Here is a 23,787-nt window from a genome sequence, read left to right as displayed (position 1 = left end):
TGGGCTCACCAATGTCCTGTCTTTACAATGAGTGTTATAAACCGAAGTTCCTGCCCTCAGGTTCCCACTGTTTTTCATCTAGAAGAAAACGTGCCGAAGCAAGGCATAAATACTCGAATTAAGTTGTACACTACTCACGAAAACCTACACCGTGCACAAAAACAAGCACATATCCTGACTTCTTGCCAAATAGGTTGGCTTTAGTGTATCGCTTTAAGGTAGCCGAGAGTGGAGTCACAGTAGTATTAGTTTGGGGAATGAAGTTCGTCACTAAGAGGTTCTTTGAATGAGAAGTAGCCATGGCCTGTATCCAAGCGGTAAGTCGTGAATGATGCAGGCAGTCAGCAATCCATTATGGGCGCATTGATGACATCACATCTTGCGCAAGCGAGTCGACGGTCAAATCAGAGGCGGCGGAGATGGCGAACTCCGGAGCATTCTCAACCATCAAAGTAACTTGAAGGAATACTTGTTCCTGTATATGAAATCCTTTTGTTTGCTGACGCAACAGAGATGACTCGTCATATGCTCGTCATCAGCGACCCACACTTACCTCCGCATTCAATGATGTTGATCACGCGGGGAACAAATCGTAAAAATACACTTTTTGATTTCGCTTCAAGTGAATCAAGCTGCCTCCGTTTGCAGCTGCTTAATTGCAGAGTCCAGCTCGTCTTCGACAGGATTCTCCCCGCCGACTATGTCAATCCCAATGCCGTTAGCATCTTGTCGAGTGGCCAACAGGAATAAAACTTTCGCAACATCATCCCTCTGCCAATATCATCAGATCAGATCCAGGGTAAGCAGCAGAAGATATACCGAAACGGTGGGTGACAGGTGAGTCTTGCCTAGGGCTGCTTTGCCAGTACCAGTGTCATTGGTCAAACCTCCTGGTCTGAGGCTTGTCCAGCTGAACGTGGTGCGCGCCACCAGCACTTTCTCGGCTTCGTATTTCCAGTGCATATAAGCGGGTATGACTTTATGCACACGCTCCGAAAGCACGATGTCAGCCTCATTCTGATATGCACGTGTTAGACGGTAGTAGAAAGCATCCAAACAAACGTACATAATGCGCTGGTGGTGGGGAGTTTCTATCACGAAGGTCGATAGCCGATACATAAATCAACCGCGGCTTCGGTCCTTGGACTGCCTCGATGGCATCGAAGACCTGAGCATCGATCAGGAATGTATCGAAATGACTGTAGATTATCGAACCTTTATAGCACCCTCATAGTCGACCTTCTTGGTCCTCTCCTCGCCACCTTTTCCACCAGCACCCGCAGACCAGTAAACAATATCTTTTCCTTCGAAAGCCTTGGCAAAATCTAAGGTCGACGAGTCCTCAAGAGATAATACTTGAGGCGTTGCGCCAGTGTCCTCAATATCACCCTCTTGATCTGGATTTCTGATGAGTGAGATGACCGTATGCTTTGCGGCTACAAGGAGGCGAGCAAGTCGGAGGGACACCTCCAAATTAAATGTTCAGGTTAGTCCGACTGTAGCTTCCAAGAAACGTACATTTCCATGGCCACCAACGATTACAATTTTGAGAGACATGCGGGAATATTTCTGTTGTCACTGTATAAGAAGATGATATGAACAAATAGCTTGGTAAGAATTTGGTAAGAGCAATCATCTTACCGGCCCGACTGTTAGCCTGCCGGCACCCACTCCCGTCGCATGCACCTGCGCATCTCCAAGATTCTGGGCCCAGAAATCTCATGGAATGCAATTGAATAAGGCTCTTTGCTTACTACATACATCCTGGGCTTCTGAATTTTTCGCTGATCTATGCCTACAGAGGGTATTAGTTTACCTACCGAGTGAAATGTAAGTATACATGCCTCAAGATGAACCACGATTTCGGCCTTCAAGTTATCCTGGGCTTCTAGTCATACCAAGCCTACAGCGAACACCAAGTTTTACTCGCCACCGATATACACACTCTTTCGCACCTTCCCATTTCGTATCCAGGACTTCATCAGATGTCGCTCTCCGATAATCCACATCCAGACTTTCAACGTATGAGTTAAATTCGCAAGAACTTTCGTAGTGAACGCTCGACATCTCAAAAGGTGTCACATCCCTTTTCCATCCCCCATTATCCGAGTCCACCAAATCTCTCCGCATAAACCTAGTATCAGGCCCTCCCTGAACAGTAGTCATCCATTTCTCGAAGCTCCATTCGGGTTTCCTGATGATAGCAAGTCCAAAGTCAATGATGACAGGTGTCCTATCCCGGTCCCGCAAGATAACGTTTCCGTTATGGAGGTCATTAGAACGCAATTCTCCACCTGGATCACGCGAAAAGCATCCAGCACCCGGCAGGATACATCTTCGGCCTCCCGCCGGGGTATGTCAACGCCAGGTTTGAGGCCATCCATGCTTACCTCGGAGATATACTCGAGAGAAATGACCTGGACATAATCAGTTGCGGGGTGGAGAGGCGAGGAGTCGGACGCGATGGAAAGATGAACCACACCGTAAAGACGGGGATGTAGCGTCCTTGTAAGCGATGCAAATACTGGCATGCAAGGAGCTCCGTACTGTGTAAATCCGACTTCCAAAACCAAGTCGACATTTCCCACATCCAATCTCCCAGGTCCTGATTGGAGGAGCATCAGGGTTGTTGTAGCTCTCTAAGAGCTGAAACCAGTCCAGGCCCACAGTCGTCTGGATATTGCGAACGGCACCTCGGAGGCGAGACTCAATGGTAGGTGTCCACGGCACAGAGTCGCCAAACAGGCCTCTGCGATAGCCTAGCCTCCTATCGGCGAGCTTTAGTATAAATGGTCTGCTATTCGAAGGGTGCTGAACTAGAAACACGACTGCGCATGTGAAAGGTTCAAAGCGTTTTATAATTGTGGCTGACAGAGGTGTGAATGTAGCAGAGGCTGGGGCTCGAAATTAGGGGTCAACTCTTGTTCCGGGTTGGTAGAAGTTGTCACTAAAGTCAAATCAAGGTAAGCAACGAGATTTAACGTATGGATGTACGTACTTCTGTTGGACTCTCGCCTTGCTTGCTGTTGCAAATGACGATGATTGGAAATGACCAGGAGTAGGAAAGATAGCTGCGCGACGGTAAAAGAAAATCCTTGTGAGGAGAGAAGACTGGCGACAAATTGATTAATCGCGGTTTCATATAGTCATAAGTCATGATGGTCGAACTTCAAAAAGAAGATTTTCCTTTACATAAACCGTCGAGAGGATGCCACCCTATTGCCAGTTGATTCCAGAAGTGACTCGCCCAGTTAATGGGGAGAAGAGAAAAGAAGATTTCTGGGATCGGTGATGGGATGGAGGGGAGTAGACTCACAGGTGATGCCAAGACGAACGACGCCAAAAAGACGGGGAATGTACCGGCCCTGCAGTCGATGCAAAAGACGATACGCAGTGAGCTCCTTGTCGTAGCACCCCATCTTCCCAAGCCAAGTGTCGACCTCCCACATCCAATCCTCCCAAAGCTCATCGCTGGGTTGGTTGTCAGAATCCTGGATGAATTCGAACCAGTTTGGTTTTACGCCCGCCTGAATATCACGGACGACGCACGGCACCGTATCCACGTCGTCGTTATTGCCACGATACCCCAGTTTGCGGTCCGCCAGCTTTGGGATAAACTTTTCATCATTGGCGTGTCGCTGGACTAGAAGGACAGTGCCGATTGTGATGGGCTCGAAGCGTTTGACCACTGTGGCTGCGAGAGGTGCGAATGTCTTGGAGCCTTCAGGTTGGAATTGGAGCTGGAGCTTCGTTCCAGGGAGATACAGTTCTTCCCCTCTGGCATAACGAAAATCAGCACGGGTGTTTCAGTAAGAACTGCATTAGCGTACCTCGTAACCGGTGCTATCGAAATTCATGGTTGGCTTGCGTGAAGAGCCTTGTATATCGAGTCAGATAACGAAGCATGATGCGGAGAAAATAGTCAAACTGCGCCAATGGCGGCGCCAGAAAGTCTTAGAGCCATGTGTTACGGGATATTCGGACCGTGGCCTCCTACCCATTGGCCATGCCATTATGGGTAATATTCAGGCATTAGCACCTGTCAACCCGCCATGAGGGTTGTTGGTAAATATTAATGATGATCTCACTGTTACGATCAATGACTACTATCATGCCGATTTCAGATGGGGAACATATGCAGCCCTTGAGGAATTAAATTATTCTTGATGAGACTGGCTACGAGGGGAGGATGATAAACTGAATGTGGCATCAAAACGGAAACAGGACACATGCGGCGAGCCCAGAATACACCTTCAGTATAGACTGGGGGCCCCTAACAAATTTCAAGCAGCCGAGAAGATATGGCACAATTCTGAAGCCAAGAAGAGACACCCTTCTTCCGCTTTTGCGGCCTGGAGTGGGGAAATCTGAATTGGATGCAACGGAGCTAAGTGACCAATACATTTGAGACTGCACCAGAGCCGAAGTATCAGGTAATGAGCTAGTTTGCGCCAATGGAACAAAGAAAAATGGCGGGGACATTGAACACGTCGCTCTATACCGCGATAGCCGACGGTAACCACAGCATCGACAATGATGTAGGCTGGTCGCTTATGCAAGCGGAGTCGCGCCCACTAGTTTTAGTCGTAGTCGTAGATGGGCGTACAACGAACTCCGGACCTGATATGCCACTGGTACACTTTCTCTCTCGCCCCTTTCCAGTCTGTATCCAACACTCTGTCGAACGACATCCTTCGAAATTCTTCAGGTATGCTTTCCACATATTCGTTAAATGTCAAAGGCTTCTTATAGTGCGGGTCCGACATTTCATACGGCATCACCGTCCTCTTCCATACTCCATTGTCAGGATCCTTCAGAATTCTCCTCATAAGACTCCGATGCCTGTCACAAAGATACATGCCATGATCCCGCGCATAATGATACTCCCACCTTCTAGTAACTATCGTAAATGCTCTTATGCCGCTCGTAGACGCCTCGTCGGCACCCTGGAGTAGACATAATGAAGACCGAACACGGTGACCTTGAAGAAGTCCTTCAAGTTATTCTCTGGCTTGTGAGACATTGGAAGGGACACTGCTAAAGAATCAGAGAACATACGAGGTGGACCTTCACATTTCCTTGGAAACTTCCTATGCGAGAGGTAATTTCTTCAGCTTGGACGGTAGGAACTAAGCACGCATAGACATTAGGATCGGCCTCACCGCCCCTCCCACAAAACTGTCAGTCATAATCCCGTACATAAGCTGGGATATTCGTTAAGTACCTGGTATATGCCTGACAAGGATACGGGCATTGAAACAGTGTAGAAAGGTTGAATGACGACCGTCTCGGGCGTTATGGCGCGCTGAACAGGCCAGCGCCGAAGCTGTTCCCATCGAGAGCGAAGAAACCTGACACTCACCTAATGTGATAACCTAGCGAGCTAGTTGTACAATAGTACATTCCAAGCAGTCCAAGTCATCAGCAAGGTACTTATCGGAAGATAAATTCCCGCCACGATCTACAGGAGTGTTGATGAAATAGAACTCTTCTTTATACTCCTTGTTTCGTGATTGCTCCAACCGTTCAAGTTCGATGGTAGTAACAATAAACAACATGCAGAAATGACTATAACGCATCCACCATCGTCATGTCATGCTGAAATGTAATAATATCACAGTCTTTGACTCCCAGTGTGTTCCGTATATAGTTGCTGAGATGCAGCGGATATCTTACTTTGCCTTGCTCACCTGCCCAGTCAAAATCGATGATCCTCATCCTCTCCCCTTCATCTCCCGCACCATCAACGATCACAATATTTGGCGTGCGAATATCTCCATGAACGAGTGACTGGTCGTGAAGAATTCGAACAGCGCCTCGAACCGCTTCGCGCACTGTCTCCGCAATGCTCTCTTCGTACTTCTGTGCTACCGTCGGGCCGCGGAGGGACTCCATAACGACCATTTGAAGGGATCCATACCAGTACTTGCCATCACTGGAAATCGGACCGCAATACTTTAGTGCTGGCGCCTTCCCTTTACTCGCTAACAGCCTGTGGGCCTCGGCACCGCATCGCTCAACAAAATTTACAACGACCTGTTCCTCTCCATGCGCCTCGTCGAGCTTCGCGAGGAACGTCATGCACGACTCATCTATTTCCAGGGGCTGAAGGTATTGGAATCTGACGACTTTCGTGTTGTCGTCGTATTCGGTTATGTCGGGAAAGTAGCGAGTGGCCTGTAGGGAATGGGAGTCTGAGAGTCCAAGCTCCTGGTAGTACTTCTCAAGGTCGTCGACAGCTAATCTCAGAGACTGAAAAACGTGAGCGAGGCGAAGAGCATGGTCGTCATTAGAACGACTGTTGCCAAGCCATAGATAGTCGGTCAAACGCTGGACGATTGGCGGAGTCGGGAAGACAGCGCCTAGAATGACAATCCAAGGTCCTGCAATGGAGACAATGAACGAAGGGTAGCAGCATGCTTTGAAAAAATGTTCGCGCTGGAGAAGTGATACATCAGCACGGAGATGAACAGAAGATAAGCCACAAGCTTGGATGTCTTTCTGCGTCCAGTACTGAGCATACGAGAAAGAGCCTTGAATGGAACCTTCGCCGCTCCAACCTAATTCTTCCATTTCTTCGCATATGACACCAGCCGCTACCGCGGGGGGAGATCTACGTTGGAATTGCAAAATGTAGCCTGAATCCGTCTTGGGGTTGAGCAATTGGAAAACTGGACGGTTGAGCAGTTGCGACAAAATATTCCTGGTGGGATCCTCACGCTCGAACTCATCGGTCGATATCTGAGAGGGAGTCCTCATGAGCTGGAACGTGCAAGGACTCGTCGCGAATGCAAGCCTGGAAAGAAGCAATGATGCGATGATAGAGTTCGGTCGGAGGAGGGATTGGCGTCCGCCGAAGGCCATAACGACCGTCGAGGATCGGTGTCACGCCGTCTTGGTGGTTGAAGTAGTTCGTTGATTTAGCGCTTTTGGATGGAGTTACCACGTCGTAAATTTTTGACGGCGATGTAGAGTTCTGCGTGTGTAGGGTTAGTCAGAGCATGTTGCGAGACAGCAAAGACCGACACACTTTTCCCCAGCTCCCCAAGGATACCATGTTGCTCTTCGAGCTCGCCTTACATTTTGTCTGGCAACATCGCGGTCTGTTTCGTAGGTGTAATCTGAGCAACAAGAGCAATTAGTGCCGCCTGACGATGGTGATTACTCGTAGGCAACACATCGCGGACTAATTCCGTGTCTATTATTTCGTCACAAAATACGTCCAGTCGACAACCGCTATCCAGCAGTCGGCCCCGCAAGTCAGCAGAGCCTCTACGGTTCTGTATTAGATGTTCACGTGGCTTTTGGAGCATGAACAACATGAACAACAACAGCAAAGACAACAGTACCTTCCACAGTAATATATTATCCTCAGGGATCTGCTTTTCGGCAGCAAACGCTTTCCTTAAATCAGCGCATGAAGCACCATCCGAAACTTCCACAAAGGTAGTTCCTTCAGAGACACGGTTGTTGATGTACAAGTAAATGGAGATCCGTAGTGGCATGAGCGTCGTGGTTCAAGTTTATAAGTCACGATCGGAGCAAGGTGACGTGACTGCACGTGGTGATCGGCGCTACGGCCCTGGGTTAACCCGCCGGTTTCCATGACTCCTACTGTTGTTTTCCGCGATGCAGTTTGTTTACTTTTTCCTCTTTTGAGGATCCTCACACAGTCTGTCAACATAACATTCACCTTAGGGGAAAAGTAAGTTGTAGATCCTTGAACAAATGTCATGCGTACTTATTCTATGCTTTACTAATGGCTCTAGTAAGTACTTCAAAAAGCACTCCATTATGGGCAGTGAGTGTTGATTTTCACCTGGTGCTCCATAATGCTTTCCTTCAGGTCATGAATTCTCAAAAGTGATCATGTGCACTAAATATGCAACCCATTAACCAGATCACAATGAATTGAAAGCTGGATAAACCGGCTCACTGTGGTGCCACTTACTATTTGCTTTCACTGTCCATCCTCGGATGGGTCTCCACCGCCGTTAATCAACTACGATTAGCAACAACTTGCTAGACTACATCGTTATACTGTGTTATTTCAACTATAGCTTTATTTCTCACATGATCATGTTGCACAAGTATTAGGACTATGTCTAAATGTGATTCCTTTGCCAAAAGACATTGCCTACTACTCTAGAGAGAAACCTCCTCATTTGAAGTTCTCCCAGTCTGCATTTGGCCTCAGACAGTGAACCTTCAGTAGATCCACTTCCACTGGGTTGGTGTTACTCTGCAGCTGGAGTTATTCCTTCATTTATTCAGCAAGTAGGCATTGAGAGAATGAACAGTCATGGAAGTAATGAATAGCTTGACATTAATGCTAAGAACAACTAACAAAGGCTGGTTCACAGTTTCTGTAGTAGATCTAACAAGCACTGAGAAATTCATGTGTCTGTAGAACTGAATGAAGGATGTGAATTTGTCAGTGCTTGTTGGATCTACTACAAAGGCTGGTAGTAGATCCAACAAGGACTGATAATTCACATCCTTCATTCAGTTCTACAGACACATCATGCATCCAAATACTATAGATCATCACATAGCACATCCATTTCCTCATCATCGAAATCCCACCCAGATTTCCCAGCCATGAACTTGATGTGCACCTGATACGAAACGGACACAATGACATGAACATGCATCAATAATACACGTATGCATTCAATCCGCTTGACCACGGGAGTAAAATCATTTGTGTGAGCGACCAGCCGCAGGGTTTGAAGAATTGGCAGGGCTTTCAGCAGGTGCAAAACAGGGCCCTATCAGAAGGATAAGACTTGCATATGATGATGGGCGGAAATGATACACACTGTAAAATCTCTATTTCCTTCCACCACGATACCCAAAATGCGGAGCTTCGTACATTGGGACACACCTGTCATATGCTCAGGCTGAGAGCCAAAAATCCAATGGCACCCTCAGCACGACGTCAGCTGCAGAACCTCCAGAGTCCCGGAGTGACGCGGCACCACCTCACTCAACACTCGCTTCACCATGCTTCTACTATTGCTCTCCGCTTCAAACGCCAACTCGATCATTCCCTCATTGGTGACAAGATAGTCAATAACTGCGGAAGGCACACTGCGGGTCCTCAGGGTAATGGAGGGTATGTGTATCTCCTGTTGAGCGAGCTCCATCCAGAAGCCTGCCGAGGAATGGTAGAGATCGATGTTGGATATCTGGAGTGACTTGAGGCCGCGTAGGTGATGGAAAATATGAGGGGCTGCGATGATACTGCCTTCCCGCAACGAGAGATGACGAAGCGCTGTACTTCCGGTCGATTTGATAGGGAAAACACGCTCTATACCGGAGACTACTAGGCCTGTGGTGCTTCGGTCCCACTGATCCGCTGCGGATATTGCGAAACCGGGAGAGATGGGAGAAATAAGGTATCGTGAACTCGGGGTGGGTCAGGTGCAGTTCGAGGATAGGTCGCTTCATCAACCAATTTAACGTGTCTTCGAAGAAGAATGGCGGGGCTTTACGAGATCCATTGCTGGTACTATAATTGAAGGGAAAAATTAGTGGCAGACTCTCTTTAGAGGTTTGGCTGAACTTACCACAACGTGAATATCTGCAAGTTAGTTAACGATGCCAACACCGTATTATAAAGAGCGCGAAACGCTTCTGTGTTGACTTTCGTCTGGAGACGTGGATGTCTCGACCGGGGCTTGGCTTTGAAATGGCCGCCTTCAACCACGCCGCAGTCAGGCAGGGCACGTTGCTCGGAATACGAGCTCCATATACAAATTCTCAGTCTATGGACGTAGCCTGCAGGTCCACTAGCTAGATATTCGAGGAGATCCTGGTCGAGATTGGTTAAAGGGAGGAAGATGTTGACAACGAGGGCTGAGAGGACGGTACTACGGAGAACATTATCTGCATGATGGCATGTCGAGCGGAGCGCCTTCTGGTCATGTCCAGACAGCTGAAGGAGTTTAATGAGGTGGCATGCTGGTGGCGAGATGAAAGAGCTCACGAAATACGAGACCTCCTGGATTAGCTCTTTGGGCAAGGTGAGTAAGGAGACAGGACAAGGCTTGCTTCGACGTTTCGCCCTCCTGAATAAGGCTCGAAGCCTGAGCTTCAACTTCAACGTTAGCCCGGAGATGTGCATTGGCTTGACGTGCTAAAGACTAACAAAGTTGAGGAATGAACAAAGCAGAAAGCCACGTGAATCCCACCTTGGAAAATAACCAAAACAAATCCGTGGCGGACACAATCATGCTCCCGGTGGTACCTTTTGCCAAAAGATACTCGTTATCCTCAACGCTGGTCATCTCTCTCTGGGAAATCCCCCGACAATCATCAGATCTTCTCTACCAGAGAAGAAACGATGCGCAAGCGTCTTCGTGTCACCATATTGCTCTTTTGTCGTGATATCTCCACCTCAGAGCCTTCCGCTTCGCATAAATATCAATGGCGACACTCAGGATTTTACCGCCGATTTCCCGGATCTCTTGCCACTCCTAGCAGCGAAGACCACCAACGTCGGATCTTATCATCACACAAAAGCCGGTATCCCAGGACAGCGCCAAAATCTCTGAAAGTAGTCATTGCCGCTCTTCGATGGCCGCCAAACCTTTCTCCTCATCATCTATCTGCCAGACCTCGTGCGCTTCGACCCCACTGAACCAAACCGGAGAAGCATGTCCTCTTTCACAAGCCAAAGCAACCATCAGACAGCGCGTCTGACGACCGTCTTAGGCAATGTCGCAACGACTGTCGTTTTAATATCCTAACACCTTCATACATATTCGACGTCGACATTCTGCCTATGGTTGATGATCACGACATCAGGGATTGTCTGTGGACCACAGCACATTGCCCAGTAGTCCGTACATGCATATCGATCAGAGGACGGGCAAGTCAGCCCAACCACAGATCCTTGTCTCCCGGAACGGACAAGGTCTGTCCATGCATGACATTGTCGATGTATGTCCGATGACCGAGGCTGACTATTATTTCGGAGCAATGACGAACGACAGTCGCACCGTTACTCGAGGGCTGCTCTGTTGGTCCTTGAGCATCTATTGCCCCAAACCAAAACAGGATAAGCATATTTTCATCGGCAAGTCCAAGGCAAGAGAGCGAGGCTGCCTGTTTCATACTGTTTTCGCAGACAAATGCCATGTCGACCGTTATTCAACGTTCTTTCGACATCTTGCCTATATGCATTGCCAGCGTTTAGTCATTGGCGACTAGGACCTAGGAGGATCGCATATGACCGCAGCGTCTCGTTCTGCTGTCTGTCAGCATAGATCGATCGCACAAGTAGCAAGTCGGAGTAGCTGCCGATCCTTGGAACGCGTGATGCTGGCTAGCCCGATGCTTGGGACTGAGGTTCACTCTTGATGCGAACCTGCAATCCCATGACCTTTCCACCTCCGTACCGAAAATCAAGTGACCGCGTGCAAGGTAGAGAAGGGTGACGCGATGTGGGTTCCTTCGTATCTGAACATACATAGTGGCTGTGAATCCTTCCCCTCTGGAGCTCGAACGAGCCAGTCCAACTGGTTTTGTTCAAAAACCTAAGCAAAGTTCGGGACCCGCTTCGTCTGGGCCGATATCGCCTATTCCACCTGTCATCCTTTTTTTAAAACCTTGTCATGAGCGTGCGTTCGGCAACCCTGAAGATACCGCTCATACTCAGTGACGATACGTATGAACGAAAGGAGCGCCTACGGATCCGTCTTTCGTCATAGAAATCCAGGCAGGCATACCATCGACTCCGGTTCAGATGGTCTAGCGAGGACGATGAGGCACGGAACATCGCCCTCCTAGATTCGCTATGTTCCATCGACAATCACCTTCCGGGACCTACAGTCATTAACTTCATTAGATGATGTTCCGAATCTGTAGAACATGGATTACGAGGGATACCTATGGGTATATGTTTGCTCCCACTGCACAGGAATAGGGCGGAGGAGCTGAAGGACGGTGCATACATTGATTCCACTGCTGAGGCCTTCAACGAAAACCCTCATGCAAGTATCTTCTCAGGCCAAGAAGGAATCGTCGAATCACTTCGCAATCTATACCACCACTGCTGAATCCAAGGAAAAGAGACAAAGAGTATGGAGCGGTCTGCCTTGATGTTATCACGCTAGTGGGCCTGAAAGAAGAGGATAGTAAAGGCGAACATCATAGCGTATAACGAATTCTCAGCATATATATGTCCTCCGTCAACGCCAACCCGCGCCCTAGCACCATTATTTGACCTATTTGTTCAGAAATAAGGACCAATTCTTGTATGCAGAACACGACAACCAAGAACGGCACGAAGGTGATGGAGAGAAGTCAAGATGAGTCAGCGCCAGTGACTGGTCTTACAACGTTCAACTCTGTATCCACTACATTTTCCTCACCGACATTGGACTGTAAATCGCGCCTACTTCAGATGCCGTGGCTCTTGGCACAAGCAGCTAAATACCTTGGGATTATCGTCGATTATTGATGTGATGGCACAACACGAGCATACGGCACCAATGTCAGCACGAGCAAGGGCTTAGCACCTTTTCTCGCTTGACCGTATGTTCATGAGTTCTGCTCTTCCAGATGGTCGAGCATTTTTTAACATGAGCCAGACTTGTCTGCATCCTAGGTCTCCCCTTCGATATATCTTCTGATCTTCTATATCGCCTCAGACGTCTTGTTTCCTTTACTCTTATCAAAGAACTCAGCGGGAACTATGCACGTCCTCAGCTCTGCAACGTAAGTTGTTTTCATTGCTAGAGGATCACATTGACTGAAAAGAGACAGACACCGATACATACTTTTGAGACACTTATAACCATTCCATGCTGCTTTCAAACACTTACTGCCATGCCTCCAAATCTGCAAACTCGAAAAGAAAGACGATAATACTACAACGATGCCTCTGAGTCCATTGACGGAGCAACCCGAGTACGGCACGACTAGCTGATAAGACCTATCCGCCTCCTAAACGCATCCACGGACTGGGACTATCACCCCTGCGACCAATTGTATTTGCAGATCAAGGCTCGGTGCTACATTAGTCTATAAAATCGTTTACGTGCGCCGTCTGAGCGAAGTCGTACCAAGGCCTACAACTTGAACGAACGCCTAGCTTGATACGCCACTGGCTCACTTTCTCGCTCTACGGAAGTCTTCAAGCATACTTTCCACGCATTCGTTGAATGCCAAAGACCTGCCATATGATAATCGTTGTAGTCATGGAGACATGATGCCGTTGAGAACCAACAAAGGTTGTAATTCCGTGGACATAGCGCGTAAATGAGACGATGCGTCTTTTTCACGAGTCCTAGTCATGGCTGACCCTCGACATTGGGAAACAACGTTTGATACGCGTGACATGCAAGGTCCCCACCGAACGCCTTTGAGCTCTGTCAGCATGATGTATGAATGACTCTGAAGTGAACCCACCTTAAACGCCTAGTCATCTCTGCACTGAATACCCGGCTTGACGCGCCACTGCAGTACTTCTTCTCTTGCACCTTCCCAATCCGTACCCGGGACCCTCTCGAACGTCTGTCTGCAATAATCCTCAGGCTGGTTCTCGACGTATTCGTTCCACATTAGCGCAGAATAATAGTAATTCATCGGCAGCGGCATCCCCTTCCTTCTCCACACCCCATGATCTTTACTCATAAGAACCCTACGCGGAAAGCGCGTGTTCTGAGACCCTGAAACCGAATTCTCCCACTCCTCATCACTCATCCCTGGTTCCCTCGTCAAGGCCCATTCAAAGTCAATAAGGACCGGGGACCTGTCCGAGTCCCGCCTTCATCGTCCGGAAGGCGTCCATAACACGGTCAGCAAGCGCCTCTGCCTCCGGTCGAGGGATATCAACACCGGGTTTGAGCGAGCCCATGCTCACACCTTGGATGTCCTCGATAATGAGGCAGGGAATGTAATTCGAGATTGGGTGAAGAGGCTGGGAGGAAGAAATAGGGAGATGAACGAGACCGTAGAAGCGGAGAATGAGACGACCCTGTAGTCGGCGTAATAAACGATATGCCTTCACCTCGGTTTGATGTTCTTCCATTCTCGAAGTCCATGTCAATATCTCCCACATCCAGTCCTCCCAGTCATCCAGATCAGGTTGGGCAGGGTGCTTCCAATCCTTGACGAGGTCGAACCAGTTGGTGGTCGTTCCGAGTTGTATGTTCTGCACGGCTGCTCGTAGATGCTCTTCAAGGGCCGTCGTCCACGGGAACTCGCCATCCTCCATATCGAGGCTGTGACGATGGCCCAGTCTACGGTCATTTAGCTTTAGCATAAATTGTTTGCCGTCGGAAACCTGTTGAATGAGAAGGACGGAGGATGTGAAAGGCTCCAGCCGTTTGACGATTTTAGCAACCAGAGGTCGAAATGTCGTGGACTCTTGTCCCAGGGGGATACAAGTTATTACTTCTAAAATTGAATGTAAGAAATGCAAGCTATAAGTTAATAAAATATTTATTGTTGACGTACCTTTGTGGCGAGTGAAGTTGCTTTGTGACTGCTGACAATGTCAAGCGCCGGTGGCAGGTCGGTGAGTTTATATGTGTGCTACATATGAAAAACGGCCTCGGGAATACAAAAGATGGTCGGGGTAAAGTCTGGAGCCGTTTCATGGTCAGTCCAATTCATATTCGGGAAATGTCCAGGTTGGGTCGATTGAGTACAACGCGATTGACGCCTTTTAGTTTGTGCGAAGGGGACTCTGGAGATGCCGGTGAGACGCTAGTCTATTATTCCGGATTCAACAAAGGAATGTACCGACCTTTGGTGATATGGACTTGAGAACAGGTTGTTGTCCCGTTGTTCTGGCGGTCGGAGGGAGCAATGATACAGTTTTGGCGAAAGGGATAGACACTGAGGTAGCTTGGACTTGAGAGAACGTCAGGAAGAATGCTCAGACGGTGGTGGTATTGTTAGAGGAATAGTTGATAAATATTTATTTAATAATATCTACTTGCCCCCCACGTGGCCTTCATTGGAGCACAACCACGACGCCCTGGCAGTGGGCAACGAACAAGTCCTCAGATTTGCTTCATATAGTAGACTCGACTCTTACCACTTAACTTCGTTATCCAATGTATGCCGTATCTGACGCGACTCGGAGCGTGGACGACGTTGTATTTCTATCGCGCCAATACAAAGTTCGTCATTCCATTGAAGCAGTTTGAAAAATCATATTTATTTGCTTTGTTCCAGCGCCAACGACTTGTATCTACCTAGGGCAAAGCTTCACCTACTGTTCCAAGCAAGTAGCTCTGCAGCCTTTCACTGCTATAGTCATCAAGCACTTCCAGCCACCACCTGTGCAGTCATTCTCCTCGTTCAGCACCCGTCCGGCAGCACGCCATTCATTCTCGAGCTAGCCGATCGCAGACTGGGATATCGCAGTGCAGAGATTAGCTCGGACATACAATGGACATCAGCTATCGAAGCTCGAGATGCCGTACGCGATGTCCAGTCCAGGGCCATAGTCAACTAGTTCAAGCTCATACGATACTACGGCAACCCAAACTGGCCTGAGAAAGGAAGGATTGGGAGGATTGGATGTGGGAAGTTTCTACCTGGCTGTGGAAATCGCATGAGTACGATACAGAGCTGGCGGCATATCGTCTTTTGTGGCGCCTGCAAGGGACTGCCATCCTTCACCTGCACGGTGTCGTTCGTCTTCCCATCGCCTACACGCCCCTCTACGCCATCACCGATACTATTCGAGGCCTCGCTTCGGAGTGCATACTAGGCTCAAACATGGAGCAAGTCAAATCCGGTATTGACGTGTCCCACGAAGATGCCAAGACCATCTCCAACCGTTGCTGGACGCGTTCCGTGGTACCGAGGCAGAGAACCACGTACTGTATAACGACATTCACATCGGCAACGTCGTTTTACGGGGCTTGGATAGATCTGCTGTTGTAATCGATTTTGGACGTTGCATGCATCAGACAGCCTGGTTGTCCTGACAAGGAGTGGAGGGATATCGTTAAAGTGGGTGCCGATATGCGCTTCATGAGGAGAGTTCTGCTGCGTCCGAAGAATGGAGGCTGGAAGAAGAATGTCACGCCATTCGCGATGTCAGACTACCCCTACGACCAGCCTGTGGACCTGTGTGGAGAGTATGCCAGAGGGCTACCGTATGGTGATGTTTGAGAGAGTTATGGATACAGACTGGACAGGGCGAGGGAGAAGGTGTATCAGTGGAGGAGATTGTGGATGCTGGAGCTGGGGAGGAAGGTCACGATAGACGAATGATTCAGCGAGCGAGTGAACTCGCTTTGGATCTGCGAGTGGGCATCATCATCCCTGGAATACCTCATCCCAACCCATTCTCATCATTTGCTCTTCTTTCTTCCTCATCTTTGCTTATCATCGTGACTTTAAAGGACCACCTAGATGCTGTCACTGTGTCTGGCTTCGAGATTATGACATCTGTCATCCCGCTCGTGTCTTTGACATGCCGCGGTCTCGTGATTCAAAACGTACTTGTTTTTAGAGCAGGTCTGATGATTGATGATTTTTCCCTTGACTTCCATTGGAGGTGCAAGGTGCTTCCTCGAATGGTGAGTGAATCCTTGATATCTTTTCCATCACTTACCTCAGTTTTGCAGCTGTCATCTTCACACTTCCTCCGGAATGGTCACGGCAACGGCGTGGACACGTGTGGACTGGACGGAGAAGGAGAAGAGGACCAAGGTAAACTTTTTTTATTATCATTTCTTGTGCCCTTTTCTCACGACATTTCCCCCAATAGAGCCCAAATCTTCAATGTCTCTATGGGTATGTAGGGCTAGAGGTGCGTGTACGAACATTTGAGATTTCTCTCATTTTCCTCAACTTCTCCTAGGCTCGTTGTCAAAGCATGCACAACCAGTACCATATCCAATGGCATGCAATCTTCCTGATCACAATGCTCCCGCTCACGCCATCTTTTCAGAACGGGGTTTACCAAACCTAGACATCGATGGGGGCGATTAACACCCGATAGGCCTGAATTTGGCATGAAAATTACTCATGGCGCGTGTTGGAATGCTCTGTAGACCCTTTGATCTGCCGAACTGGGTTGTCGAGTATCGTTGTTTGGGGAGCTACTGAGTATGCCATGCCACCATGGTACGTGTGCTTGATTTCTGTTCTTTTCTACTACCAGCCCAAGCTTGTATAGGGTTCCTTGAAAGAACCTTGAGAGACAACAAGGCAAGGTGCCCATCTCAGCTCCTTATTTCATGCTGATGGCAAATCTATGACCAGGCATGGCTAAGCAATAGGACATTGTACTAGGTAAGGATTTCCCCTTGTTTCTGTTCGTTCGTGTTAGCTGAACCGGACTTCACTCAGGTAGCAAAATCCCATACAACATGACTGTTGTATACGCGGCTGCATAGTGTAATCAAATTGGAAGTCAGCAGGCAGGCAGAGCGAAAAGAGAACGTGCCTGAGGGTGTGCAGGGAACATACTCGGGGAGAGGGGGAGGTGCGGAGGGAGGTGGGAAGCCGATTTCCCACATCCAGTCCTCCCAGTCACTAAGATTGAGATTGAGTTGCTCTGGGTTTCGTTGAATCCTTGACGAGCTCGAACCAACTAGGTCGGACCCTTCCTAGTTGTATATCCTGCACGGCTGCTCGTAGGCGCTCTTCATAAGCTGACGTCCACGAGAGCTCCTCATCATCCATGTTGAGGCTGTAGATGCAGTTACGTCATTTAGTTTTAGTGTGACTTTTTTGAAACCTGCTGAACCAGAAGAACAACGAAAGGCTCTATGCGTTTGACAACTTTTAGCAATTAGAGGTCGAAGCGTCGCAGAGGCTTGATCATGGAACTGCAGATGAATCTTTGACGTGGGAAGATATAAGCCGCAACCTCTAAAATTGTATATGAGAAATGCAAGTTATAAAGTTCTACTGAAGCCAAAAGACTATACGACGAATTATCAGATCTATATCTACAAGTAGTTATGAAAGGATGACAGAGTTAGAATAACTTGAATGCCAATAGCGATGAATATGACGATGAGCAACCGTGTGCTGATATCATGCTGCACAACGGGAACGATCTCTGTCTTGGTCGGAGCCTCGCCAGCTTGCGCTTCCTTGATGTTTCCCATGGCCACGTCCGTACCGCACGGTATAGAGTCGGGCTCTTCATTCAACGTCTGATCTGGCGTATTGTCCGATACGACTGGCGCAGGCCCGGAGGACTGGGATGCGGCCCCATTTGACGTCCATTCTGTGTTCCTTAGCAAGATACCCGCTGCGCAGAAAGAACTACCCACCTCCCGTGGAAGGGTCAAGGATCTGAAGGAGTGGCCACCCAAAATGCTCGCATACATCAGCACCTTCGCGCCCGGGGTCGAATCCGTACTCGGCATTCAACTTGGGTATGGTCAAAACCACCGTTTTATGCAACTGAAATGGGCGTCGTGTAAGGTGCCTGCGAACCCGGAGAGGAACATCTGCCTCAACCGAATCCATGCCGCAGGCTCGGAGACAAGAGATGACGGGGAAGGATTTAATCATGTTGGTCTGATAATCGACAATGGGGGCGGTTACCGACAAGGAGAGCGCGTGATGATCGTTCGTCAGATTGCAGAGGTGACAAGGGCTGTCCCTGTCCTTTGGATAAACGGTGAAGATCATACCTACATATGTACACCAGTCAGCAGTTGTTTCACGGAACCAGATGCCCACCATCTATGATATCTAAGCCAACATCATCTCCATAGCCTATGGAGCGAAGATATAAATACATCTTGGAAGCCCGTGCGATCCACGATTGCATAATCCCAGCCCCCGAACGCACATAGATAGAAATGCAAAGGTTATGGAACGATGAAGGCTTAATGGACATCGTGACCGACCCGCTGGCAGTCAACAATCAGTAAGATCGAAAAAGCTCAACTGAACGACGAACTTGTCCAATGATAAAAAACCCTGTTCGTTTTCCACTCCTAGCAAGCGTACCTCCCACTTCCACTCAAGCGGCGAAGGCCACAGTCTCCCAACTAAAGTTTCCTGGGCTCGGGGTGAATCTAGTCCCAAGAGTTCCTTCACATGATACGAAGGATTGATTACTACACTGCCCTGCGCATAGGGGTGCTCCTCGTCCGACTGCTCCTCGTCTGGGCAACCTCGCATATAAAGAAACTCAATAGCGTCATAATGATCTCGTAAACCTCCGCTTCGCCACATCCATCTCCTGCTTCGACTCTGTTCGATCAAGTCGCGTGTATTGTAAGCAAAGAGGACGTGCAACATTCTGGCTCCGGTTAAAGACAAATAGAACAAGTTGAGATCGTAATAGCTATAAGGTAGGTCTCCAAATACAATTTTGTCATACTCATTGACATAGAGTGCATTCTCATCCTTCAAAACGTTTAGTACACAGGAAAATCATTCACGAAACTACTGACGGGATATGTGGTGCACGTACGCGAGAGAGAACGTGGCCAAAATTTCAAGACCGACTGTAAGAATAGTTCTTGAACTGTAGCCCATGGAACTCTTGCCAGACATACCCGTAGATCTTGAATCTACAGGCACCCGGAGGTCAGCTGCTTTACTCAGAACACAGAGGATACACTTTACCAACTCATAATAGAATGGTAGGAACCGCTTCGCAGTCAAGTTATGTTGATAATGGCTGAAAGGGACTCTTGTTGTGCCTACCCGTGGGAGTTAGCTGCAGCGGAAGAAAACGGAAACAACAGCATTCTCACCATGGAATATGATCACCGGAAGATTAGGTGACCTGCATACACCAAAGATCTGGGCAACGTTTGGGTGTCTCCTTTACAACGTGGGTTTTTAGCCAGCTGCACAGATATGGAGAGCCGAACTTTAGTTTCATGAAGATGTCGAGGGCTTTATCAAGTTGCTAGATAAAGGCATGTGGACTTTGCCGATGACATATGGTGTTATGCACTCACTTTCATCGCATCCTCTCCGTTATCACCAAGAGCTTGGTATTCGCGAATGATCTTCCATGTATCGCTGTTCTCGACGGTGCCATAGCTGTCCTTGTATGTAACAGTACGAGTTGTACAATAGCTTCCTAATGAACGAGTTACTGGCTTGATTATGCGGATGTCGCCTGGAATGAAATCCCAGACCTGCAAAGGTTGAAATACCAAGGGCGGAATGATTGGAGGTTGCATACCAGCCCCTTATAAAGACCCCGTTGATGAGAAGCCTGTAGTAATCTTGTCGAAAGATTTTCCATGTTTTCGCTTTGCCGAGCACCCAAGGTGCGTATCTCGTCGATATTTTCCTTGATGGTTGATGTGATTTGCCTCTCCGACGCCTCAACGGAACCAGTCAGAGTGCTGAATCCTGCGGCAACTTGATCCTGAACATCGGAGACGGCTAGTTGTGTCATGGTCGCCGTACGGACCTGCTGCCAGTTCAGAAGTGGACTATAGTAATGATAGCAAGCCACCCACCAGGAAGGACTTCTGAATCGCCCGTACTCGCTGCTGTAAATCGTTGATATCATCCGAGACCTTCGTGGCTCTCAAGTATTTCCAGATTCCCTGTGGAAACCTGCGTTTGCTGTTCAGCTCGGAAAGGAGATCAGTTATACGCCTGCGCATAGATTGCGTGAGAAGTACAGATAGATCATGTGGGTCAACTCACGTCTGATACTCGACGCAGATCGTCTGAAAACGCGTGGCACTAGTCGGACCATGTTCGATGATGGTGTCCCTTATATCAACCAGTATAGCGACGATACTTTCAGCCAATTCTTGCATATCCTTCTTATTCTTCGAGACGCCCTGCAGATCTCGTTAACATGTACACTAGGAAAAAAAATGATGGTATACCCTGATGGACTCGAGTACGAGGACCACACATTCGGCAGCACCTTTGATAAAGGGAAACGGAGCCATTTCGCCTGCTGCAGCGGTCAACTGTGCGACCTTGATACATGCATCGATACCAGACATGGCGATGGAATGAGAAAGCGTGCAGATGAGTGCTACTTGGCATGTCAGCATGCACACCTTTATATACCGTTGCGGAACCAATAAGTGTTACAGGATTACATGATTGGAGTTGTTGTGAGAATGGTAAAAGTCTTATTCTTGCACAGGAACATGGCGATGCTGATGCCGTTGGGTGCAAGTAAGGCGATCTCGTCTACCGGTTTTTTTGGGTGAGCCTGCGCCAGAAGAATAAGCATCCAATATCGCATGACTTAAGTCCATGCCTACTGCTTCTCGACGACACCACATTATCCTCGGACTTGGTCTATTTGAGTCTCATAGATAGGCATTCTCCTTTTCGTCATCCAACTAATACGTGATCGAATTTTTCTGTAAGCCTCTGCTCGCCTGTTACTTAGCTGTGCTTCCAAGTTTCTCGAAAATCATTCGGTCTTGTTCATTCTTCGTTTTAGCATCGAAACGGCCATCCTAGCCCATCCAGCGACCGGCACTCGTCTCGCCGGGCATCATCTCGCTCAACACGGGCAATATTCTAAGCAAGTGCCCGCTGATTCTCGGTTCTGGAGGCTATACAATAACGCCGCCGTAAGACCTCGTACAAAACATCGGATCCAAGAGCAGATCAGAACATCAAAGCGTCGAAGTAGGCGATTCTTTCTAACTGGATCCCTGCGGCCCATTAGAGCTGTAAGCAGACCTTATCTAGTCTCGTTCCCATTCATCTTAGTGATATCCTGTGATATCCTCTCCTCGCTGACGCTCTGAATCGTCGGACCGTCCTGCGTGGAGCGGAGTTCAAAACATGTTGCACGTATGTCCGTATTCGTGCCATGACGATGTGAATGGGCAGTTTATTGATGACGGGCTGGTGGGCTGTCATTGAAGAAAGCTCGATACCCTGTTGTAGTCGCGTCTCTATCACTTGTATCGGGGTCATTCACACAAAATGACATGCTTCCCAGCAGAGACTGATGCGAAGACTTCATGCTGTCGTCGACGCGTCAGTACGCTGGTAGTAACCAGAATATGAAAGAAAGACAAACATGCGACATCTCCCCAGTGAAATAAACATCCGCATCGCGTCCAACAAGCTGTTGGAGGATATCCGTACGTTTCATCTTATCTTACTTTTTGATCACTCGCTCTATTTGCCTTATATATACTTACACCTCCTGTCATTTCCCGATCACCTATATAGTCCAGCCGTTCCTATCTGTATGCCTCAGTCGCTTCACCCACGTTGTGCCCGACTGAGATACTCACATATATTCTTCTGTCAATACAAGCATAGATCCTCCTGACCCAGCGCATATCGCCACCGTCCGAATGTCACTAAGTACGGCGGAGGGATATGCTACTTGAACTGAGTGCATACATCAGCCAACGAGAACGGCAACCAAGTAACAGAAATTTTTTTCACCCTGCGATAGGCCAAGATGCCACTTCACCCTATCCACCAGCTCTTTCACCAACACTGGTTCATCTAGAAAGACCAACCGTCCTTCTGCACCTTCGCTCGTCCCACTCGTATCAAATTTCTCACTTACCAAGGCACTAATTTGGCCAGGACCAAGCCCTTTGGAAAGCCAGTCATTCATGCCTCTCCAGACAGAGTCCAAAGACGTATGTAGTGAGAAAAGCAAGATGCCCTGGACCGCGCAGTGGAGAAGAGAAGCTTGCAGAGGGTTCGTGAGCATAAGCGATCAGAAGGGCTTCAATATTAGCAGATAATACGAGACGATGACTGAGGCCTTGAGTGTGATGGATTCCTCAACGACCGAGGGAGTGAGGCTGGAGAACGTTGAGAATTGAACAAGATGTGGTCAAGAACATACTCGATGGTGAGTGGGACACGATTGATGCCTTTTAGTTTGTGCGAGAGGACTCTGGCAGCACCGGTGAGAGGCTAGTCTATTATTTCAGACTCAACGAAGGAGTCTACCGAGTAATAGTCCAACCTTAATGATATATAGATATTGGAAACGCGCTTACATTGTCCCATTTTTCTGCCAGCCAGAGAGGAGCAATGTTCTCCATGGTATTGCATACAGTTTTGACGAAAGGAATAGACAGTGAGGCAGCAGCAGCCTCAGCTTGAGAGACCGTCAGGAAGAATTCTTAGATGGTGGTGGCAATGGTGAGAGCCTGAGGAGGCGGTCCTACTCGCTTCACATGGCCTTCTTCGGTGCGCGACTATGACTACATTCTTGCAGTGAGCGACCAGGACTGACTAGGTCCTACAGCAGGTGCTGCTTCACGTGGCGCGCCACCAGCTTCTTGATTGGCATTGGCTGATATCTGACGTGATTTGGAGGGACAAGATATTTCAACCGTGGACGTGGACAACCTTGGATTTCTATTGTGCCAATACAAAAGTTTGTAGTTCCCTTGAAGATGTTGGAAAAGTTCATGCTATTTCCATTGCTTTAGCGGCCATGACTTGTATCTACCCCGAATGCGTTTCGGCATGACCCTTTTGCTGCGACTTTGGTTTCTAGCTCAGCAGGCCCCTGGATTCTCAAGGCCATACTATCTTGTACCCCCATTTACGCGTATTCGACATTGATATTGTCACCAGTGGAAAATCAAGCGTTCCATTTGCCACAAACGTACATGGATAGAGAGGTCACAGTCCCTGTTGGGATTTTGCTGGAAAGTTCTAGAAAGGGCAATCTGGCATCATGCCGAGGATTTGATGAGTAAGCCCGAGAGAAAGAGAAAGTTGTAGTAAATTCTAGATACAAGCCTGGAGAGTATAAATACGAGCTCTGTAGGAGCTGCAGAATAAGGAGTTCATACCATCTGGCCTTACCAGCCTGGAGTCTACCCTGCGCAACACCGAGGATTTCCAACA

General features: G+C 48.4%; 13 protein-coding genes across 13 annotated transcripts; 5 read left to right on the top strand and 8 right to left on the bottom strand.

Moving 5' to 3' along the window:
• Positions 1-354: 354 nt before the first annotated feature.
• Positions 355-1,940, bottom strand: BT62DRAFT_485453 (NAD(P)-binding protein). The gene is made up of 9 exons (XM_043181131.1): positions 1,931-1,940; positions 1,845-1,880; positions 1,642-1,795; positions 1,519-1,578; positions 1,216-1,467; positions 1,067-1,168; positions 820-1,017; positions 554-771; positions 355-499 (listed from the first exon to the last, which is right to left on the bottom strand). Exons 4-8 carry the CDS (start codon positions 1,555-1,557, stop codon positions 628-630), a joined length of 735 nt encoding a protein of 244 aa, XP_043034873.1. The 5' UTR covers positions 1,558-1,578; positions 1,642-1,795; positions 1,845-1,880; positions 1,931-1,940; the 3' UTR covers positions 355-499; positions 554-627.
• Positions 1,941-2,900: 960 nt separating this feature from the next.
• On the top strand, positions 2,901-3,922 carry BT62DRAFT_937137 (uncharacterized protein). The gene is made up of 3 exons (XM_043187253.1): positions 2,901-3,491; positions 3,550-3,777; positions 3,831-3,922. The coding sequence occupies exons 1-3, from the start codon at positions 3,255-3,257 to the stop codon at positions 3,870-3,872; spliced, it is 507 nt and encodes a 168-aa protein (XP_043034872.1). The 5' UTR covers positions 2,901-3,254; the 3' UTR covers positions 3,873-3,922.
• A 1,623-nt stretch (positions 3,923-5,545) lies between these two features.
• On the bottom strand, positions 5,546-7,291 carry BT62DRAFT_937134 (uncharacterized protein). Its single transcript, XM_043187252.1, has 2 exons — positions 7,031-7,291; positions 5,546-6,976 (listed from the first exon to the last, which is right to left on the bottom strand). The coding sequence occupies exon 2, from the start codon at positions 6,862-6,864 to the stop codon at positions 5,569-5,571; it is 1,296 nt and encodes a 431-aa protein (XP_043034871.1). The 5' UTR covers positions 6,865-6,976; positions 7,031-7,291; the 3' UTR covers positions 5,546-5,568.
• A 1,692-nt stretch (positions 7,292-8,983) lies between these two features.
• BT62DRAFT_485188 (uncharacterized protein) lies at positions 8,984-10,573 on the bottom strand. The gene is made up of 3 exons (XM_043181130.1): positions 10,197-10,573; positions 9,573-10,141; positions 8,984-9,514 (listed from the first exon to the last, which is right to left on the bottom strand). Exons 1-3 carry the CDS (start codon positions 10,290-10,292, stop codon positions 9,073-9,075), a joined length of 1,107 nt encoding a protein of 368 aa, XP_043034870.1. The 5' UTR covers positions 10,293-10,573; the 3' UTR covers positions 8,984-9,072.
• Positions 10,349-11,217, top strand: BT62DRAFT_1011614 (uncharacterized protein; the record flags this gene model as incomplete). Its single annotated transcript, XM_043177812.1, has 3 exons — positions 10,349-10,625; positions 10,720-10,739; positions 10,813-11,217. The coding sequence occupies 3 exons, from the start codon at positions 10,349-10,351 to the stop codon at positions 11,215-11,217; spliced, it is 702 nt and encodes a 233-aa protein (XP_043034869.1).
• A 167-nt stretch (positions 11,218-11,384) lies between these two features.
• BT62DRAFT_1011613 (uncharacterized protein) lies at positions 11,385-12,065 on the top strand (the record flags this gene model as incomplete). Its single annotated transcript, XM_043177811.1, has 5 exons — positions 11,385-11,430; positions 11,481-11,627; positions 11,688-11,746; positions 11,797-11,870; positions 11,927-12,065. 5 exons carry the CDS (start codon positions 11,385-11,387, stop codon positions 12,063-12,065), a joined length of 465 nt encoding a protein of 154 aa, XP_043034868.1.
• An 864-nt stretch (positions 12,066-12,929) lies between these two features.
• BT62DRAFT_1011612 (uncharacterized protein) lies at positions 12,930-14,628 on the bottom strand (the record flags this gene model as incomplete). The annotated part of the gene is made up of 8 exons (XM_043177810.1): positions 12,930-12,977; positions 13,049-13,079; positions 13,124-13,183; positions 13,238-13,379; positions 13,452-13,715; positions 13,756-14,409; positions 14,470-14,497; positions 14,563-14,628. 8 exons carry the CDS (start codon positions 14,626-14,628, stop codon positions 12,930-12,932), a joined length of 1,293 nt encoding a protein of 430 aa, XP_043034867.1.
• A 717-nt stretch (positions 14,629-15,345) lies between these two features.
• On the top strand, positions 15,346-16,077 carry BT62DRAFT_485090 (uncharacterized protein). Its single transcript, XM_043181128.1, has one exon. The coding sequence runs from the start codon at positions 15,544-15,546 to the stop codon at positions 15,910-15,912; it is 369 nt and encodes a 122-aa protein (XP_043034866.1). The 5' UTR covers positions 15,346-15,543; the 3' UTR covers positions 15,913-16,077.
• BT62DRAFT_485149 (uncharacterized protein) lies at positions 16,078-17,093 on the top strand. Its single transcript, XM_043181129.1, has 4 exons — positions 16,078-16,553; positions 16,602-16,686; positions 16,745-16,786; positions 16,838-17,093. Exons 1-4 carry the CDS (start codon positions 16,242-16,244, stop codon positions 16,966-16,968), a joined length of 570 nt encoding a protein of 189 aa, XP_043034865.1. The 5' UTR covers positions 16,078-16,241; the 3' UTR covers positions 16,969-17,093.
• Positions 17,094-17,267: 174 nt separating this feature from the next.
• On the bottom strand, positions 17,268-17,664 carry BT62DRAFT_1011610 (uncharacterized protein; the record flags this gene model as incomplete). Its single annotated transcript, XM_043177809.1, has 3 exons — positions 17,268-17,291; positions 17,346-17,514; positions 17,570-17,664. The coding sequence occupies 3 exons, from the start codon at positions 17,662-17,664 to the stop codon at positions 17,268-17,270; spliced, it is 288 nt and encodes a 95-aa protein (XP_043034864.1).
• Positions 17,665-17,874: 210 nt separating this feature from the next.
• BT62DRAFT_937125 (uncharacterized protein) lies at positions 17,875-18,946 on the bottom strand. Its single transcript, XM_043187251.1, has 3 exons — positions 18,902-18,946; positions 18,264-18,851; positions 17,875-18,217 (listed from the first exon to the last, which is right to left on the bottom strand). The coding sequence occupies exons 2-3, from the start codon at positions 18,679-18,681 to the stop codon at positions 17,934-17,936; spliced, it is 702 nt and encodes a 233-aa protein (XP_043034863.1). The 5' UTR covers positions 18,682-18,851; positions 18,902-18,946; the 3' UTR covers positions 17,875-17,933.
• Positions 18,947-19,068: 122 nt separating this feature from the next.
• On the bottom strand, positions 19,069-21,112 carry BT62DRAFT_485031 (uncharacterized protein). The gene is made up of 8 exons (XM_043181127.1): positions 20,811-21,112; positions 20,623-20,762; positions 20,430-20,571; positions 20,147-20,380; positions 19,917-20,099; positions 19,827-19,864; positions 19,707-19,777; positions 19,069-19,652 (listed from the first exon to the last, which is right to left on the bottom strand). Exons 1-8 carry the CDS (start codon positions 20,982-20,984, stop codon positions 19,393-19,395), a joined length of 1,242 nt encoding a protein of 413 aa, XP_043034862.1. The 5' UTR covers positions 20,985-21,112; the 3' UTR covers positions 19,069-19,392.
• A 754-nt stretch (positions 21,113-21,866) lies between these two features.
• Positions 21,867-22,636, bottom strand: BT62DRAFT_908367 (NGG1p interacting factor 3; the record flags this gene model as incomplete). The annotated part of the gene is made up of 4 exons (XM_043183705.1): positions 21,867-21,920; positions 21,977-22,024; positions 22,217-22,290; positions 22,339-22,636. Coding segments are annotated over 4 exons (474 nt in total), but the record flags the coding sequence as incomplete, so codon positions are not given.
• Between the last annotated feature and the right edge of the window lie 1,151 nt (positions 22,637-23,787).

Source organism: Guyanagaster necrorhizus (genome assembly GCF_019112545.1).
Source record: "Guyanagaster necrorhizus MCA 3950 unplaced genomic scaffold BT62scaffold_38, whole genome shotgun sequence".
NCBI lineage: Eukaryota > Fungi > Basidiomycota > Agaricomycetes > Agaricales > Physalacriaceae > Guyanagaster > Guyanagaster necrorhizus.
Note: the sequence above shows the minus strand (reverse complement) of the source record. Positions and strands in the feature narration are given on the sequence as shown.